Raw genomic sequence first — 17,322 nt, 5'->3', positions numbered from 1 at the left:
AGCATCCCTCATAGGGTTCAGAGATTCTTCCAGGGAGGGTGACTTCCCACTCTAGACCTGTAAACATCCAAGGTCTGGTCCTGCACCTATATTGACTCCACCAGACTGCCCAGCACATTCCACACTGTAGACATGACTTACTCATGTCCAAATGGGATTGGGTTTGTGCTGCCTTTCTCTCCTCCAGGCTCTCCTAGTTTGTGAGCTACAATTCAGCACTTGTTCATTCTGAACCCCAGAAGTCAGAGTTGTGTTTGCTTGTTGATTCCTCTGCAGGGATGGCTGGCTGGAGCCCAGGAGGGTACCTAGCAGCTGCCCCTCCTACCTCAGTGTTCTACATAGTGTTCCTGCTGAGGGAGGGGCCTCTGGTAACTCATGTCTAGCACTCCCCCAAAGCACTTACAAAGCCATCACTTCTGATCATCCATCACTACTGCTGTAGCTTTTCCAGGTCACAGCCTTATCGCACAGTGGAGGACTGTGACAGCCTATTTAACTCTAATGCCACAGGAAACTGAAATGGCAGGATAGTCTCTAGTACCTTCCACCATACCGAGAATTCAGCTATCCAAGCCACGCAGAACACAAACGTTCTAATCCTTGGTCACTCTGTATTTCCTATCAAGTCTTACCTCACCAAACAGCCTTTGCTCACTTTGCATTCAAAGCATCCACTTCTCCCAGGGACACTTCCCCGCAGTGAGGCAACTCCTTCACCTTACCAGGTCAACCAATACAGGCTCAGACACTGCCTTTTCTTCACGCCTATCTCTTACTTTGATTCTTCTTCCTAGGAAAACTATTATCTGGCCCCAGCTTATTTATCATCTTTGTCCCATTAAATATAAGCTCCATATGAGCAGAAATCTTGTGTGTCCTTTCCTGACTGTAACCTGTGGCCACTGTGTATCTGTTACATTAATTTCTCGCACAGAATCAAACATTCGACACTATCAATGCCTAGGGTTTTTGCCCAGCTTTTAGGGTTCTTCGGTCTTGCCAATCTGTTTTTCTCTCCTGATTTTGACACAAGAGAACTGCTTGCACTCACTAAGCCCTCTTGTTTTCTGTGCCTGCTTGTCCAGGTATCTTTATTCTCCTTATCAAGCCACTCACACTCCTACCTGCCCTGCCACAGCATATACCAGGAGCCATCATTAGATGCCTTTCTCTACAATCTGAATACAAACGCTGCTTTTCAGCTCAGCCACAGTGCATGGTTTGTCAATGTATGGCCCCTCTATCCATTTCTCAACGAGATGTCCTAGGTACCCCTCTGTGAACACTAATACAGTATGTGGCTGGAAGCAATCTCCTATATATGCCTCCTTATGACACCGCCACATATATTCACTTTGTATCTTACCTTCCCCCATCACAGAAGAAACCTACAGATTCTGATGTGCATATATTCATACACCATACACCGTTAGTCCTAAAATGTTAACTTTTTCTAAGCAGTCAAAATCCTTATCCGTCATAGTTACCATATACATGAACTACCAGCCTCTGTTCTGGGTTATGTTTGCTTTTATCCAGTGCTGGGGACTGAACTTAGGGCCTTAAACATTTGAGGAAGATGTTCTTCCAGGCTTTGCCTTTTAAAATCCCGAATTTAGACCATACATCTTTGAGGACAGTTTGTGTTCCTTGCTCAGTCACTTAATCATTGACAAAAGAAAAAAAATGCTGAACTTTTCTTGTGCAGTCTAGAAAGGGCTTATCTTATGATAGAATTAGCCTATTTAAGTCTTACAATCCTCAAGCATGTTTCAGTTCGGAGATAAAAACATACTGAAATTAAATGAAACAGCTAGCTTTGTGATCAACAGGAAGGACATTAACTTAACAAAAATTACTCAAGGGGAACTAACCATCCAAGTTTATTATTATTCTCATTGAAAACAAAAGGTCTGAATTTGGTTCAAACCAGTAGAAAAAAATTTAATCACAAAGTGTCTCTCCAAGACGGAAGGCACTAGAAGGTACCACATGCCTGGGTACCACTTAACAATGTATCACAAATTTCTCTTTATTTCAGACACACTTTCCCTGTTTAAAGCCCTGGCTGGCTTTGAACTCAGTCTCCCACTCAGCCTGTAGAATCCTGGACTATATGGATGTGCCATCCACATCCTATACCACCTACATTTTAGTTTATATAAATTAAGTGATGAGCTTTAGGCATCAAGAAAAAAAATGAACAACTTTAAAAGAGGAATATCCCATTTACAGAGGGGTAGCATTTCCTGTTCTGTTCAGTGAACTGAAATGTCCCCTAGAAGGTACATACATGGTAATGTTGATGAAGGAAAGGGACACAGCTCCCATACACTGTCGGGCCAACCTTGTAAAGGATGTGGGCCTGCTAACAGCTATAGAGGCTCTTTCCTGACTCTCCTCTTGATACAAGAGGTCCAGAAAATAGTGGGCTAACAGTAACTGCCAGAGGTATAAACCTGCTGATTCCTTAGAAACACAAACAGAGACCAAACATGGCAGGGACAGGAGCTCTGTAAATCAATACCTACCCACAGTGAAAAATTCCATTGGGGCATGTATCCATCAAAATTTTATAGATTAAAAGCTGAGAGTTCCCTTGTCTTACATGTTTTCTAGTACTACGTTTTCCTTATCAAATCATGTCAGAACTTGCCAGAACCAGACGCTGTTATCTTAGTTTATTTGTACAAAGTCATGACAACTGTAGGACAAAAATGTTATAGTTCACTTGAGTTCACCTGGCTTGGCATGCTAAAATCTTACTCTTTCTGCAATAGCGAGAAGTATATTCTGTGTATGTTAAGCTTACTATTCTCAAATATGATAGAAATCTAACATCATGACATCTTCAACCTCTTATTTTGAACTTTACAAGCTCAACTGTGACTTGTTTCCAGATACCCTGCTAACCGCATCTGTAAATATGAATCATGTTGAGTTTTTGTAATAGGTTAATTATGAGAAATTCAACATTTTTTGAGTCTTTGACATGCCAGATATAAAATATGTAGATGGCTATGTTTTATTTATTAATTGCTGATGAAATTAAGAGCCTTGGTTAAGGTTACATGACACAATTAGTGACCAGGTACAGAACCAGGGTATCTGCATTCTCAGTCTGTACTTAACCACAGTGATTCTAGGCCTTGACAGACCTCATATTCATAACCAAAGGTGAGAAAGACATTGAACAATTGAGTTCTAATTCCTAAGGGAACTTTGCTAAGTCCTGGGAGGGAAGGTAGGCGAGTTGGAGGGGGACGGGGTCACTGGTTTCATTTTTATTCCAACTGTGTTTGCTATCTCTATCACTAGCTGGAAACTGGGTCCTGAAATTTCTTTTCCTTACTTTGTCTCCACACTAAGACTTACCCAGCTGTATTACAATGGTTTGAATTTAAAACTTAAGTAGGTAACTGAAAAGTTGTCCTGTCTGACCAGCCCATTCTCCATTTCTGCTCCCTGCAGTATCGGTTGCACGGAATGGATACTTCACCTGTTAAATAAACCATCATGACTACAGATCCTATTTTGTTTTAGAAGTCTCACTCAACATTTCTCAGTAACGTGTAAGCTAAGAAGCTTTGCTTCTGACTAGCAGCTAAAACAAAACATCGAGATTATGTCATTACAAAAACAAACAACAACAAAACAAACAGAACATCAACCAACCAAAGAAATAAAGCACACCCTTCCTAGCCTTAGCTAAATCAAGGACTTTGAGTATTAAATGAAAGTAAGTCCTCGGACTTCTTTCATCAAAACCTTTCTTCCTTCCAGGTTAAAACATGCATCCACCACTCTAATGTGGCTAGAGGAACACTTTCAAGGTGACAATATATGGAAACCAAATGCCTTGCCATAAAAGGTAAAAAATATACGCATGGAGGGTCATGAGCAGACATTTGTCCTTTATTTAAGAGCCACGTGACTATCAGCAGGGATGCAGAGCACAGTTTTATAGCACTGGCTGGTTAAGCAGGCTGAGTGAGAGGCCACCTGCTCATAAGCTTTCCAGTGATTTACTCGACAAAGCTATACACATGCTATATATAGACAGAACTAATGCAAACTGATCTGATTGATCAGATCAGAGGATTAGACACAGTCCTTCATAGGACAAGTAATGGGAGCAATTTCATTTTTACATTTTCCCTGCCATAAACACAGCAAGTTCTCCTGTGGTAATTTTAACAGAGATATTAAATAGTCAACTTTATTCTAATACCAAATTCCTACTCTATGGGAATTTCACTTTAAAAATACAAGGTGAAAACTGGCACCTCCAAAGGGTATTCTATTCTTCATTTAGCTCAAAAATAAACTCTGTTAAGCAAGCCAGTTAATATTTCTTAGGAATATATCATCTAAGAAGTTTTGTTAAAAAAAATGACTACTCAAGAAAAAAAAAAGAAAAAAAAAGATTATGTCATTGTTTTAAAAAACATAGTACCTCCTCTCCTTGGCTGAATTAAAGATTTTAAGTATTCCTTCTGACAGCTAGGCATATAAGTGACAAGCTGGGTATCAGAGCTGGCAAGTGGCCCACAGGAGTCTGTCTAATGCCAGGGACCTCTGTCAGGCCAACAGATCTAATAAAAAAAATCTTAATACCAAGATGAAAACATGCTGTGATAGCAAGTCAGAGGTCCTAATTTTTGTAGTGTCAATTTTTTTAATGATGTAAAAATAAGGGAAGAGTTCAGTTTGATATAGCAAAACCAAAACCAAATGGGGAGATGTAAGGAATGTATCTTTGTTCTTTGTATTTAATTCTCTAAAAAGTGAAATATGAGTTCTGGGTTAATATAAGAACCACAAACAGCTTGTCTCAGTGGACCTTACGTCCCTGCCAATGCCATGGGCTGGCCTGGAAGACTCACATCACAGTGGCAAGTTCGTCTACATGTTTAGAAAGCTTCTGGATAAATAGATGTTTTACTACCTTCAAAAATAAGATTTAGATATGATATGTGTACACACGTATATCACTGAACATCTGTCATAGGCGTTATCACCTAGCAACTATCCTTATTTTAGCATTTACAATGTTTTTTCCTGCCTTAGGCTTCTGATTGCTGGGACTACAGAACTGCACCATGTTCTGCTTAGCATTTGTATGTACTCTTCTAACAATATTTTTATTTTTGAATATATTTATTATATTCATATATATATTTCTGAATATATTATAATATAAAAGTTTATTTATTTTTATTTTTATTCTGAAAGTAAAGAGGTCAGCCATGGCACAGAATCTACTCTATATACATAGTCCGCTTGTGAGTACATAATGCATCTGAGCAAGTTCAAGAAGCACATTCTAAATAGGGCAAGCAGGGGAACAATCTAAAAGCACCTCAAGCATGCCTTCTATGTGGACTCCAAGTAGCTTCTAAAGCCTGCTAGAAAACACTGTAAAAACCTTTTGCTTTCCAATCTTCAAAATGTAAACTCAATGTACAGTCCCATATAGTGAGCATGGCAGACTGTCACGCTCCTGCTTCCCCCTCTTCTCTATAATACGGGTGCTGCCAAGTCTCATGCTCCTTCTCTTCTCAGTAAGAACACCTCTATATTCTAAAACCTTGAAGATTAGTTCCAAGCTCATGATTTATTCTCAACAGAAAGCAATCTATTTTCTCCAAGAAAGAAAAAAAGCTAACATACTTCTAAACCCAACAATATCCATAAATCTGCCACTATCTATTTTATTGGAGGTGCTTTCCCCAATCAAGGCTAACCTTCCACTTACGTGAGAGCTCCAGTTCTTTCCAGGAACCCCGTATTGATTACTGCCTCTCTAGGGTCTACTCCAACCTCCAATTCTTGACAGGATAATCTTTATCAGCAGTGAAGAGTTCTGAGACCTTTACATTTCAAAGCAACTACTTTAAAAATTGGAGGCAGGGCTAGGTTACCCAGCAGCAATAAAACTGTCCATAGCACTTTTTTAAGTAAAATGGCATCTTAACGCCATGGGGGGCAGGAGGCGAAGACACATGAACACAAAACTTCATCTTAGTTCTCCACTGAGTTCAATATTCCCAACTGCCAGAAACACTTTTCTAGACTTCTGATAGCCCTTGGGTCTTCTCCACTGGCTAGTTTTTTTTTCCAGGTGAAGGTCTTTTCTGCTCTATCCTACCTAGAAGTTTCTTAAGGGCTCAGCTTGAGGTCTGCCTTGCCTCTCACTTGCCATTGTCTCCTTGAACAGGAACTTCAGACCTCTCCTACCCTCCTAAATGTTCTCATGTTCACAAAGTTGAACCTCAGCATCCACATCCCTACAGCTCAATCTCTGCTCCCTGCCAGATTAGTGTCCACCTGCAGTAACCATCTGTGTGTTAGGGGCAGCAATGTGTGCAAAAAATACAACCTTAGATGTAGTCCTGTCATCAGAGTGAACAGTGCCAAGTGAGTTTCTGAGAACGCTTTTCCTGATTGAAGGAGCTTCTTTTCTCCCTTCCTCTACTTCAGCAAAGGCCAATGTAGTAGCTCAGGCAGAGCAGCTTGCTTCCAAGTATAAGGTGACAGGCATGAGATCCAAAGGCTGGCTGAGTTCATTCACCTTGCTGTGAGTACTAGCCCTGGAAAGGCCACTTCTACCCTGGTGTTCAGAAAACATCAACCCTTGCTACCTACAGATACTTAACTCTTTTAAGAGCTCAAGATGATCTACTTTCTAGCCCCTCTAACAAGATGTGCTTCTGTGGTGGTTTTTGTTTGTTTGTTTTGGTTTTTTGAGACAGGGTTTTTCTGTGTAGCCCTGGCTGTCCTGGAACTCACTCTGTAGACCAGGCTGGCCGTGAACTCAGAAATCCGTCTGCCTCTGGCTCCCAAGTGCTGGGATTAAAGGCGTGCGCCACCACTGCTCGGCTCTGTGGTGTTTTTGCGAAGGGCAGCAGCTTTAGTCCTATTGCTCATCCTAACCATGGCAATGAGCTTGATGTCACATTCTTCTCAACCACTGGATGCTAAGCTTATCTTAGCACATATCTCAAGTACATCATCTGAATTTTAAATTCTCCCTCTAGTATATTTTCCAGTGTTTAAAAGCTGTCAAGGTTCACACTGGAGTTTGAACAACATGTAAGTCCTTAAGGTGGCATGTAAGACCCTGTATAAACATTTCCCAAACTCTCCTGAGGAATACCTGTGACAGAAGGTCTAGAGTTTTACGTTCTTTACTGCAGCCCTGTTTACAGTAGGCCTATCTAGGTCCTTACTGATAAATGGGTAAGGAAATTACAGTGTATACATATAGCAGAGTGTTCATGGAGTCATAAGACCACAGCTTTTGTTGAAATTGTACATCGTGTTATGTAAACCAGACACGTGCTTGTTTGTCTTTCCATACTAGATAAATCATAGATAAGACATAATAAATACTGGGGACCGGATCGACGGCGTAAGGGTTACCTAAGAGTGTGTCTTGTTCTTGCATAGGTTATGGGTTTGATAACCAGCACCAACATGGTGGCTCACAACTGTCCCTATTGCAATTTGAGGAGATCCAATACCCTCTTCTGACTTCTGCAAGCATTAGGCACACATGTGGTGCAGACATATATGCAACAACACACATACATTAAAAAAAACTAAATGTTTTTAAAATAAAAAAAAAGACATACTGGCTCAATGAATCAGTAAATGGGTAATAACACAAGAATAATGCCAAGGTTAATTTATATAGTCTGAAATTATCAAATTAAAATAGCTAAACAGATTTAATTAAATGCATGCTATTTAAATAAATAAAAACTAGTGAAATGCTAAGAGTAATAATAACCCTTTCTCATCTTAGTTCTTATGTGACAGAAAAGGCTTTAAAATAACTTAAAAGGCTATACATTTTTATTATAGGGAAATGTAATTTTGGACAACAGCAGGGAAAAATAATATGGATTATGTATGTTTGTATGTACATGAGCATGTATTTACTGCACCAGAAGTTAAGAGGAGAAAATATAAATGAAAATAAAAATCCTGTTATTGATAAAGGATTAAGAACCTCCTGGAAACTATATAAAATACAAACCAAGAACAGTGAACTGAAAATCCAGAACCCAGTTCTTCACTCCTACAAACAGGAGTGAACTACTTAACTATTCTTGAATTCACTCACTCACTCTACATCCGTCCATCCATCCATCCATCCATCCAATCTCAAAATCAACACCTACACCAGATGGCTCACTATGACCTGTAACTCCAGCTCCAGGGAAACCTGACACCACTACACTCCTGGATTCACATGTACGTATCCCACCCCAACATTATTAAAAGCAAAACAAACAACTACAAATGGAAAATAAAAGAAATATGGTGTCTCTTAATGAAGCCAGCTTTACTCAGACTCTGGTAAGAAAGCTTAGTCACAGAACTAGTGACACACTATGTTTCAAACATATTAAAATAGTGGTTGTGGAGCAGAATGAAACATAAATGGATTTCTCTTTAAAAGAAACCGTGCCTGTGGTAGATCATATAGGACAACCCACACAAATACTAAAACTCCTGCCTAGCACCTGCAAAGTCTGGTGATGAAGATGCGACTGGTGCTGACAAGACTGCAAAGCAAACTACCCAGAGCGCCCAACACAAGGGAACTGCACTAAGTGGACAGTTACACCTCAGCCCTGATAGTCATATAAATAAATAGTATTTATTTAGTTCGAACTCTCGATGCATATCCTAAATATGTAAAATAATAAACTATACAGTGCTGAATAAAAGTCTGGGTTATGTATTTCATGTATGTTTTCTTAACAGGCAAACTAACAAAAAAAAAAATCCCAAAAGCAAAAGGAAATGATAGACACTAACATTACTAAACAGAAGTAGAAAGAGCTGATGAGCAACATTAACTTAGGAATGAAAATCCCTCCAGGGGGAATCACGATAAAAATTTAGAAATGTCTCCTAATTCTCCCAGAAGCAAATTATGATATGAAAAGATTAAAAATAAACAGGAATGTTTAAAGATAATATACGTTAGGCTTGTCGAGTCAGGATTTTTGATAAGAAAAAAGAACAGATTACCCACAGAATTCAATTAATTATATATGCCATGGTTTTATACATTATTAATCTCACTTAGGGAAGAAAGTTTAAGACTGAAGTTTTATTTTGTCCCCATACATGACACTGCACAGTAATGACTGAACGGACATAAGACTTAACTGTAAACTACAACCAAAGACAACTTTAACAAGAGACAAAAGATCACGATTTCAATTTTACAATGGAATAGTTTAATCATTATTTATACTTGTATATTGATGCTTTCTAATTTGGTATTTTGGCAAGCAGAATTAAGAAGTACAGCTGTTTCTTAAAAGCCGAGATTTGCGTACATGTAGACTGGCAGGGAAAAGAGTCACAAGTTTCAGCTGAGACTCAGAAAACAAACCCAGTGTTTTGTTCCTTTAAACTTTCTTGATACTGGGACTGAACCCAGGGTGGGCACATACTTAACACCATGCTAGGCATCTACCAGAATAATACTTTTTGGATGGTAAGTAACTCTCACATTTTACAAGTCAATAAAATCCTTAGAAAATGAGTAACATTTTTTTCCTCATAAAAAAATTAAAATTGCAAACCACAAAATGAGGAAGTGTATATGTCAGATAATATGCACTAGAAACAAATAAATCAGGAATTTTGTTATAGCAATTCACAGATGCAAATAAAAGTGTGCAGCAGCTTGTTATTTTACATGTTCTTGGGAAAATCTAACACTCAAAGAAAAACAATTATTTGCTTCTGCCACTGCTACTTTGAATAACCTTTTGTGCATTTTTGAATCTTATTTATATTTAACTCCAAAGCAATTTGTTTTTAAAGCCAGTGGTGCAACATTTATTTTTAGAGCCACGCTTCTACACTTACTTTTCTTCCAAAGGTTCCAGGGTAATATTTTTATTTTTAGAACTGGGGTGTAATTGTGACACTCACCTCTAGCCTGACCAGTTTTTATTAACTGCAGCACTATTACTTAACAAAGAATACAATTAAATAGTTTAAATAAATGTTGATGCTACAATCAACTAACTTTAAGTCGCACCACCACTAATTATGTTTCTCCATAAAGTCTGTGCAAACAAAATATTTAATATTCAACAGACCATTATCACAAGCAACTGTAAACACTAAGGAGCAAGCTGGGTACGGAGAGAACGCCTACAAGTGGGAGCTTATGCCAAGAAGCCTTTAAGAATATGTTCAGGATCATTTTAGTGATTCTAAACAAAACAGCATAAGAGCAGAGTGAACGAAAGGACAGCACAGATTGACATACTTCTCTGATTTTTTTTAATAGAAAGGAAAAAACCCTTCAGCTGTTTATAGAGTATAAATGTAATTACTCAATGTAATTAGTATAACTGCAGGGCAGAGAAGAACTTCACTATAGAAACAAAAATCAGAAATCTGATATAAAAATAAAGACTATTTCAGGTAAGAATTTTTCCTTTCAAAGGCTAACAAGCCTTTCAAAACAGGTAATTTTAATAATCTGGGTATTAGAAGTGAAAGCATGTCAGCAAGTTAATATTAATACTTCAAAAATAATTACTGTGTACATTTATGTGGGGATGAGTTAATGAGTACCAGGTACATGTAGGAACCCATCGAGCCCAGAAGAGGACACTGGATCACGCCTGGAAACGGAGTCAAGGTGATTGTGAACTACCAGTGGATGCTGGGAACCAGGTCCAGATAGATCCCAGGCAAAAGCACTAGGCATTCTTAAAAGCCATTTCTCTAGTCCCAAAGACTGAAGAAAAATCTTAAAAAGTGTAAAAACTTTCCCTTTGCCACCAAGTTCTGACTCACAAAATTTTAAGAGAAACACTGCAGAATTAGCCCTGCAAACTCATGGGATTAATGCCAGAATCAGCAGACACCAGGATTCAGACACTAGGATTCATTCAGCCTATGGCTTCGTGCCCACTTTGCCACTACGTCACACCACAAATCTCTTACTAAAAACTTTTTAAAAAGTACTAAGATTACAATTTTTAAAAATTTAAGCAGTGTAATTGTTTTATAATTTGCTGTTAGCTATAATTACAAAAATAAGTCTTTAAAAACAATACACCTATTTCTACTTATTTTAATTAACAGTAATGAGTTAGGAAGCTAAGTCATTACTGAAGTTTTAAACAAAGTTATGCTTTATAAATATGATATATGAATACTTAAAAATCTATTAATCACAACTTAAAAGCACTAAGATAAAAACAAAATGTAGAAAACAGAAATGGTAAATATTTCTTAAATCTGTTTCTCATCTATCTGTACACAAACACAATACACATAGAACATAGTGGAAAACTGGGGGTATTGGAGAGTAGAATCACATATAAGTAAACTAATTATAACTCTTTTTAAAATTTCATTCTTCAACTTAAGTTCATTTAGGAGACAAATCAAAACTCTTAAAAAAAAGTAAGCAATAAAGCAGATTCTTCTAACTCAAATTTGTAGTTAATTAAATAAAACCATTCCATAAAGTGAACTGTTTAAGCTGAGAGTGGCATTTATTATTTATTTTAGTTACTCTCTGGGCCAACAGAACTGGCATTGATTAAGAACAGCAACAAGACAAACCACAAATCTTTAAAGTCAATATTAATAGAACTAGGCTTTTCTAATAGACTACATGGAAACAGGTGGTCATTTTCAGAATTGGTAAATTTAAACAAGGACACCCAGGAGACAGACAAACAGACACACACACACACACACACTGTCCAAGCAGCATTTTCTCTTTTCCCTTTGCTTTCAATGGGTTAAGAAATGTATCTTTAGCTTAAGTAAACACACATTATTATAAATATAACATGAACTATACTGAAACTTGTTAATTAGTACTGAAAGTTATTTTTTAAATACCATCTATTAATGCTAATTAACACAAACAAGAATACTCTCCTTTTCAAAAATATTTAAAATATATTTAGGGAATCCCTCTAAAATATGACCTAGTCAAACAGAAAAATGTGCCATCAGTGCATATATTCAATTTATGTAATTTGGATGATAATCTCAAACAAGTAAAAAGCTCCTAAACGTAGACTTCTGTATTAGTCAGCCCACTCCATATAAATTCTACTGTACTGAGAACAACAATGTTATTCTAACCAAAGCAATACATCTTATTGATTTGGCAATGGTTCCCCCTACTATTTAAACAACAAATGATATCAGTTATATTCTCCCTCAGAAGCAGAAACAGCCTACAAACAGAGTAAAGTGTTTTCTTGTTTCTTTTCCTTTCTTTTTTTATGTGACTAGGGCCAGGTCAGTCAAGTCTTTATTTAAATAATTTAAGTATAGCCAATGGGAAAATTCCTCCCAACTATACTTCATTAAAAGTTAAAACTCAAATGAAGGATTTCTGGTTTCTAGTTTCCTTTCCAGGCAGTCTTCAGAACAGTAAATACCTTCACAAAAGATAATTATTTTCTAAGTTAAAACCCCAAGTGTTTTGTTTTGTTGTTTTGGGTGTTTTTGTATTTTAAGTAACACATGTGTTTTTACATACATATTAAAAAAAACAATAAAATCAGCTTAAAATAAATTTATTGTACAATACAAAAAATAGGCATACTGGAAAATAAAGGTACATTATTAAATATACAAAGCAAATGAAGAAAGCTCAACAACACAAATGTTTTAATCCAAACGCTAAGATAAAATGCACAACATTTATGCTAAAAACAAAATACTTCAAGAATATGCATTTCAAATGAAATGTTAATGATGGCAAAAGAAAACAGAAAAAAGGAAAAGAAAAAATATGCTGTCATGTAAATGCTTGAATATCAAGAATCAATAATGGCAGGAAAAATTAAGCCCAACAATACTGGGTACTTCTCAAAGAACTTTATTTGAAAAGAGACTGAGAATATCTGAAGGGAATTAAGATAAATCCACAAACTGGCAAAGCTTTTCTTTCCTTTTCTTGTCTGTAGATACATTCACAGTATCTTACCTCCTCTTACACTAATACCTTCCTATACACATTTTTGAATGCTTGTTCTTAACAGCATTCTTTATAAACACAGCAGCTGACTTAATGCTACTTCATATTTAAGTGTACATTCAAGCATTATTAGAATTATATATAGGAAGTGCCAAAAATTAACAAAATAGTTTAAACTTTACACAAACATGCATATGATATGAAAATTAAGTCATTTTGTAAAGTAAATCCAACTTCTGAATGAAACAGCAAAATGTACACATAGAAAATGGAGAAAGAAAAAAAACCCTAAAACCTTTTTTCCAATTAAGATGTTCAAGTGCCTGAGCCACAGATAACACTGGATAGAAGAATAAGGCATGCTCAGTGTTGACAGTCAGGGCAGTGCAAGACTTTAAAGCATCCAGCTAGGAACTGCAAATGAACACCAAAGGAACAGAAGAGCAAGCCTTTTCTAAAACTCACCATGTCATTATTTAAATACAAATACTAATACTTAAATTAGCCCAAAGGTTTTTAAGGTCAAACTTCTGAGAAGAAACCTTTTCTTAGTATCAGAGTTTCCAATTCAAATCAGATCCTGAGGACCTTCCTGTATCTTACTTAGAATCTACATTAGTGAGATATGTTTCCCACACTTTAGTTACAGACTCTGCTCGACTGTACATCTGTCATAAGTTTAGAAAGTCATAGGCTTTCATTCTCAACCACTTGCCCAAAATATACAAGTTGAAAAGTGAATTTGAAAAAACAAACTTGAAATTGTGAGAAAAACAAAATACATGAAGGAAGACATGTAAATCAATCCTTCAGAACTTTAATATCACTTTGTCAAGATAGATTTTAAAAATATGTATATTTGTTTACAACCAGATTAAATGGAATCTATGGTTCTCTTTAAAAAAGTTTTGATTCTCAATACTGCATTTGAAAAATAAACAGAAGCATTCAAATTCAACAAATACTTTAGTTGTATACTTAACACCTTCAGACTATGTTATTTCATAAGTACACTAATAAATAAAAGTTCAAAAAGAACAAAATTTATGAGATGTTATCACAAAAATATTCATTAGGACTTATGAAACAATAAAATTACTAAAAGCTAAAAAAGCAAAATTTACCGTTCATACTTAAACACAACAAAAAAATTACATGAATAATATGAAAATACAATCCATTTTGAAGATAGTCACTGTGTCTTTTTCTGAGCAACTAACCATTATAGCTTTTATAACCGAGCATGCCAGTCTCACACATCTGCAATTCTTTGGCTGGAGTGTTTCAGTGATCTGAAACATTCCTAATACACTGTGATTCTGACAGGACAGAAGAGTTTTAAACAAAAAAAAAGACATATTTAAAAGAATTTGCATTTTAAATAGTCAAAGCCAATCTACCACTATAACTGGCATATGTGTAAAAACTAAAGCTAATTTTATAATCTACTACTCGTTTAAATAAAATAATTTTGATTACTTTGCCTTTTTAGTTTTGTATTTAGCATGGAAGTCTTTCTGTCACTACCAATATCCTATCAATTATAAACTAGAAAGGAAAAGACAAATCCAACAATACTTCTCAGCTTAATATAAGAAACACAATGTGGTTACCAAATTATATATAGTTAAAATTTTAGTTAAGAAAATTGCGTTTTTTTTGAAGTTCTAAAAAATAAAGCAAATTTGCTTTATTTGTAAATGCTCTTTTAAAAATTAACAAATGTTTTTTATACAAAGATTACAAGCAGAAAAAAATTTTTTTTAAGTTTATGGCTCGAGTACCCAAGGTTGATAACAATTGAATACTTGAATAAATACTTAGTTTGGAAAAATAAACAAGAAACAAAAACAAAAGCCTAAAGATGTTTCCGATGTTAAAAGGAGAAACGTTCTGCAGCTAGAGCCCATCTCTAGCGCCTCTCCCCCAGACTCTCCATTCTATACACTACAGTTGTAGAGGTGTCGTCACTTGACTCAGGTGACACTTTTTTCCACACTGTGTCTTTTAAAGCAAGTTCTTGCTGGAGACTCTCATAGTCCAATGGTCCAAAGGAATGCTAGTTATTCAAGCAACATACACAATTTATTAGTGCACTTGAGTGATGAAAGGTCCAAGCTATAAAATGTATTTTTCAATGAAAGTTAGTTATTAAGATCCATTAACATCTTCACCCATCACCGTCTGACATCCTGTGACATGTAACTCATGTTGGCAGGAAAGCTCCTACTGAACTGCCAGCGTCTCAAAGTTCTCAGATATTAGTAAAGGTTACTCTGATTGTAACTAACACAAATTTAAGTTGGCACTTAAAAAATGTACTTAGTACATATTAAAAATACTATTTGTAAGTGTGTTTCTAGTGTACAAGGTAATTTTACTGCACATTTTCTTCATGTGGGATGCAAAGGAATGGAATTGAAATTCTCAACAGCTAGTCCTTTGGCCCAATGGAAAAAAAAAAAAGAAAACTTACATTCTGATCTTAAGACTAGCTCTAAAAAAAGAAATGTTTATGCACATGAGGCCACATGCAGTGATACTGAACAAGACCTTACGGGATTTAGCATAGAGTAGTACAGTTTTCTTGTTTCTACCATCAAAATCATCATTAAACATGTTCTGGAAGAACTGTTGTCTCCAGTGGCCTTTTCTTATTTAGTCTCATATACCTGTCCATTTACATATCCATGCACAGACTAGACAATGAGCTAAATTTAATCCCAAACAATAACTGACAAATATTAGGAGTAAAAACAAGGCTTTAAAAATTAGATTCATAGTATATAATATCTTCCAATATTTTCAATGTAATCGATTATAAAACAATTCTATAAAAGCAGTAGAAAACCAGCACTGCTAAGCCAACAATTTCCAGTTTAAATATCACAAATGATTTTAATATCTATGACAGACAATAAAAATAACTTATTTATTTGAAATTGGCAAAGATTTGAGGCTGTTAACAAGCTGAAATTTTACATGAGCAGAAGAGGCTACGTCCTTGTCTTAGAGGACACTGAGAAGGATCAAAGGAAGGACTGGCTTATCCCTTGTCTTAGAGGACACTGAGAAGGATTGAAGGAAGAACTATCCCTTGTCTTAAAGGACACTGAGAAAGATCGAAGGAAGGACTGGCTTACCCTTTGATCACCTCCTTCTCTCCGAGGATCAAGTTTTTTTGCAAAGTGTCTCAAATTATCATAGTTATGGAAGTTACACAGAGAAACAAGATCCTGTAAAGAGTGACAGAGAATACATACAAGAAATCAGCTACTCGCTGGGTTTATTCATATTTCAACAAGTCATTTCTTATATTGTGTGGCTTCACTGCTACCCCTAGCAACTACTTGCAGGCTAGTGTAACAGGCCAAAGAATCAGGAAGAGGACTGACATCAGGGTAAGAATAGAGATTTAGTTGTAACTCTCTATTGCTAAATTTTTGAAGACTGAAAATAAATTATAATCTGGGAAATTAATACTTAGTAGTTAAGAGCTTTGGCTGTACTTCCAGAGAACCCCGATTTGATTCCCAGTACCCACATGGCAGCTCACAACTGCCTGTGACTCCAGTGTGAGGAATACAACAGTTTCTTCTGGCCTGTGAGGATATTAGTTATAGTACACATATATAAGCAGGCAAAACACTCACACATTAAGTCAATTTAATTAATTAAGCATAAGTAAACAGAATTTTCTGAAAGAATAATTAAATGGAACCTGTTTGTATAAAGACAATTTGAAGCTTTTCTACAACCACCTCCAATACCACCTATTTAACTAGTTCACGGGTGGGAAAGTACCAAGGGTCTACTAAAAAATTTAAAAAAAAAATGGTAAAAGAGGGAATCACTGGACAGCTTAGCTTACATGGCTACCCTGTTTTATCCTGACTAATAAACTTTGCTTACATGACAGAAGTGAATTCCTTTAACACTGTTGCCCATCTTGTCAAGAGGAGGAGACCAACACATCATGCCCATGACGTTGGGAACAACTAAAAGAATACCCCCGGCAACTCCAGATTTTGCAGGAAGACCAACCTGAAAATAATTTAAATAAAAGGGCATTCATATCAATATTTTAATAAAGGTTATGTTTGAGAACTGTTTAACAATTATGGCACATAAAGGACCAACCCAGACACCTGAGTTCAATCCCGAGACCTATGGAAGGACAAACGAGCTGACTCCTCCAAGCTGTCCTCAGGTAGATAGCCACAACCTTTTAGTCTCCCAGTAATGAACAGACAAGCAGATAAAGATATCTTGTAAGTTAAAGTACTTAAATCCGAACTGTGGGGCTCTGAGTATTTTTATTT

The 17,322-nt window shown here is 36.2% G+C and overlaps 1 protein-coding gene across 2 annotated transcripts in view; it reads right to left on the bottom strand.

Moving 5' to 3' along the window:
• The window catches only part of Gls (glutaminase), a 66,508-nt gene that overhangs the window by 8,192 nt on the left and 40,994 nt on the right, over positions 1–17,322 (bottom strand). Inside the window, exons 13-15 of one of the 2 annotated variants that reach the window (XM_028765558.1) lie at positions 16,913–17,044; positions 16,144–16,236; positions 12,881–15,059 (exon numbers count right to left, since the gene is read on the bottom strand). In XM_028765558.1, coding sequence (XP_028621391.1) covers positions 14,913–15,059; positions 16,144–16,236; positions 16,913–17,044 — 372 coding nt within the window. In that variant the 3' untranslated portion in view covers positions 12,881–14,912. Of the gene's footprint in view, positions 1–12,880; positions 15,060–16,143; positions 16,237–16,912; positions 17,045–17,322 lie in introns of those variants that run through there. The other variant, XM_028765557.1, reaches the window with a different exon arrangement.

Source organism: Grammomys surdaster, unplaced genomic scaffold, assembly GCF_004785775.1.
Source record: "Grammomys surdaster isolate TR1022 unplaced genomic scaffold, NIH_TR_1.0 165, whole genome shotgun sequence".
NCBI lineage: Eukaryota > Metazoa > Chordata > Mammalia > Rodentia > Muridae > Grammomys > Grammomys surdaster.
This window is presented reverse-complemented; position numbering and strand designations above follow the sequence as displayed.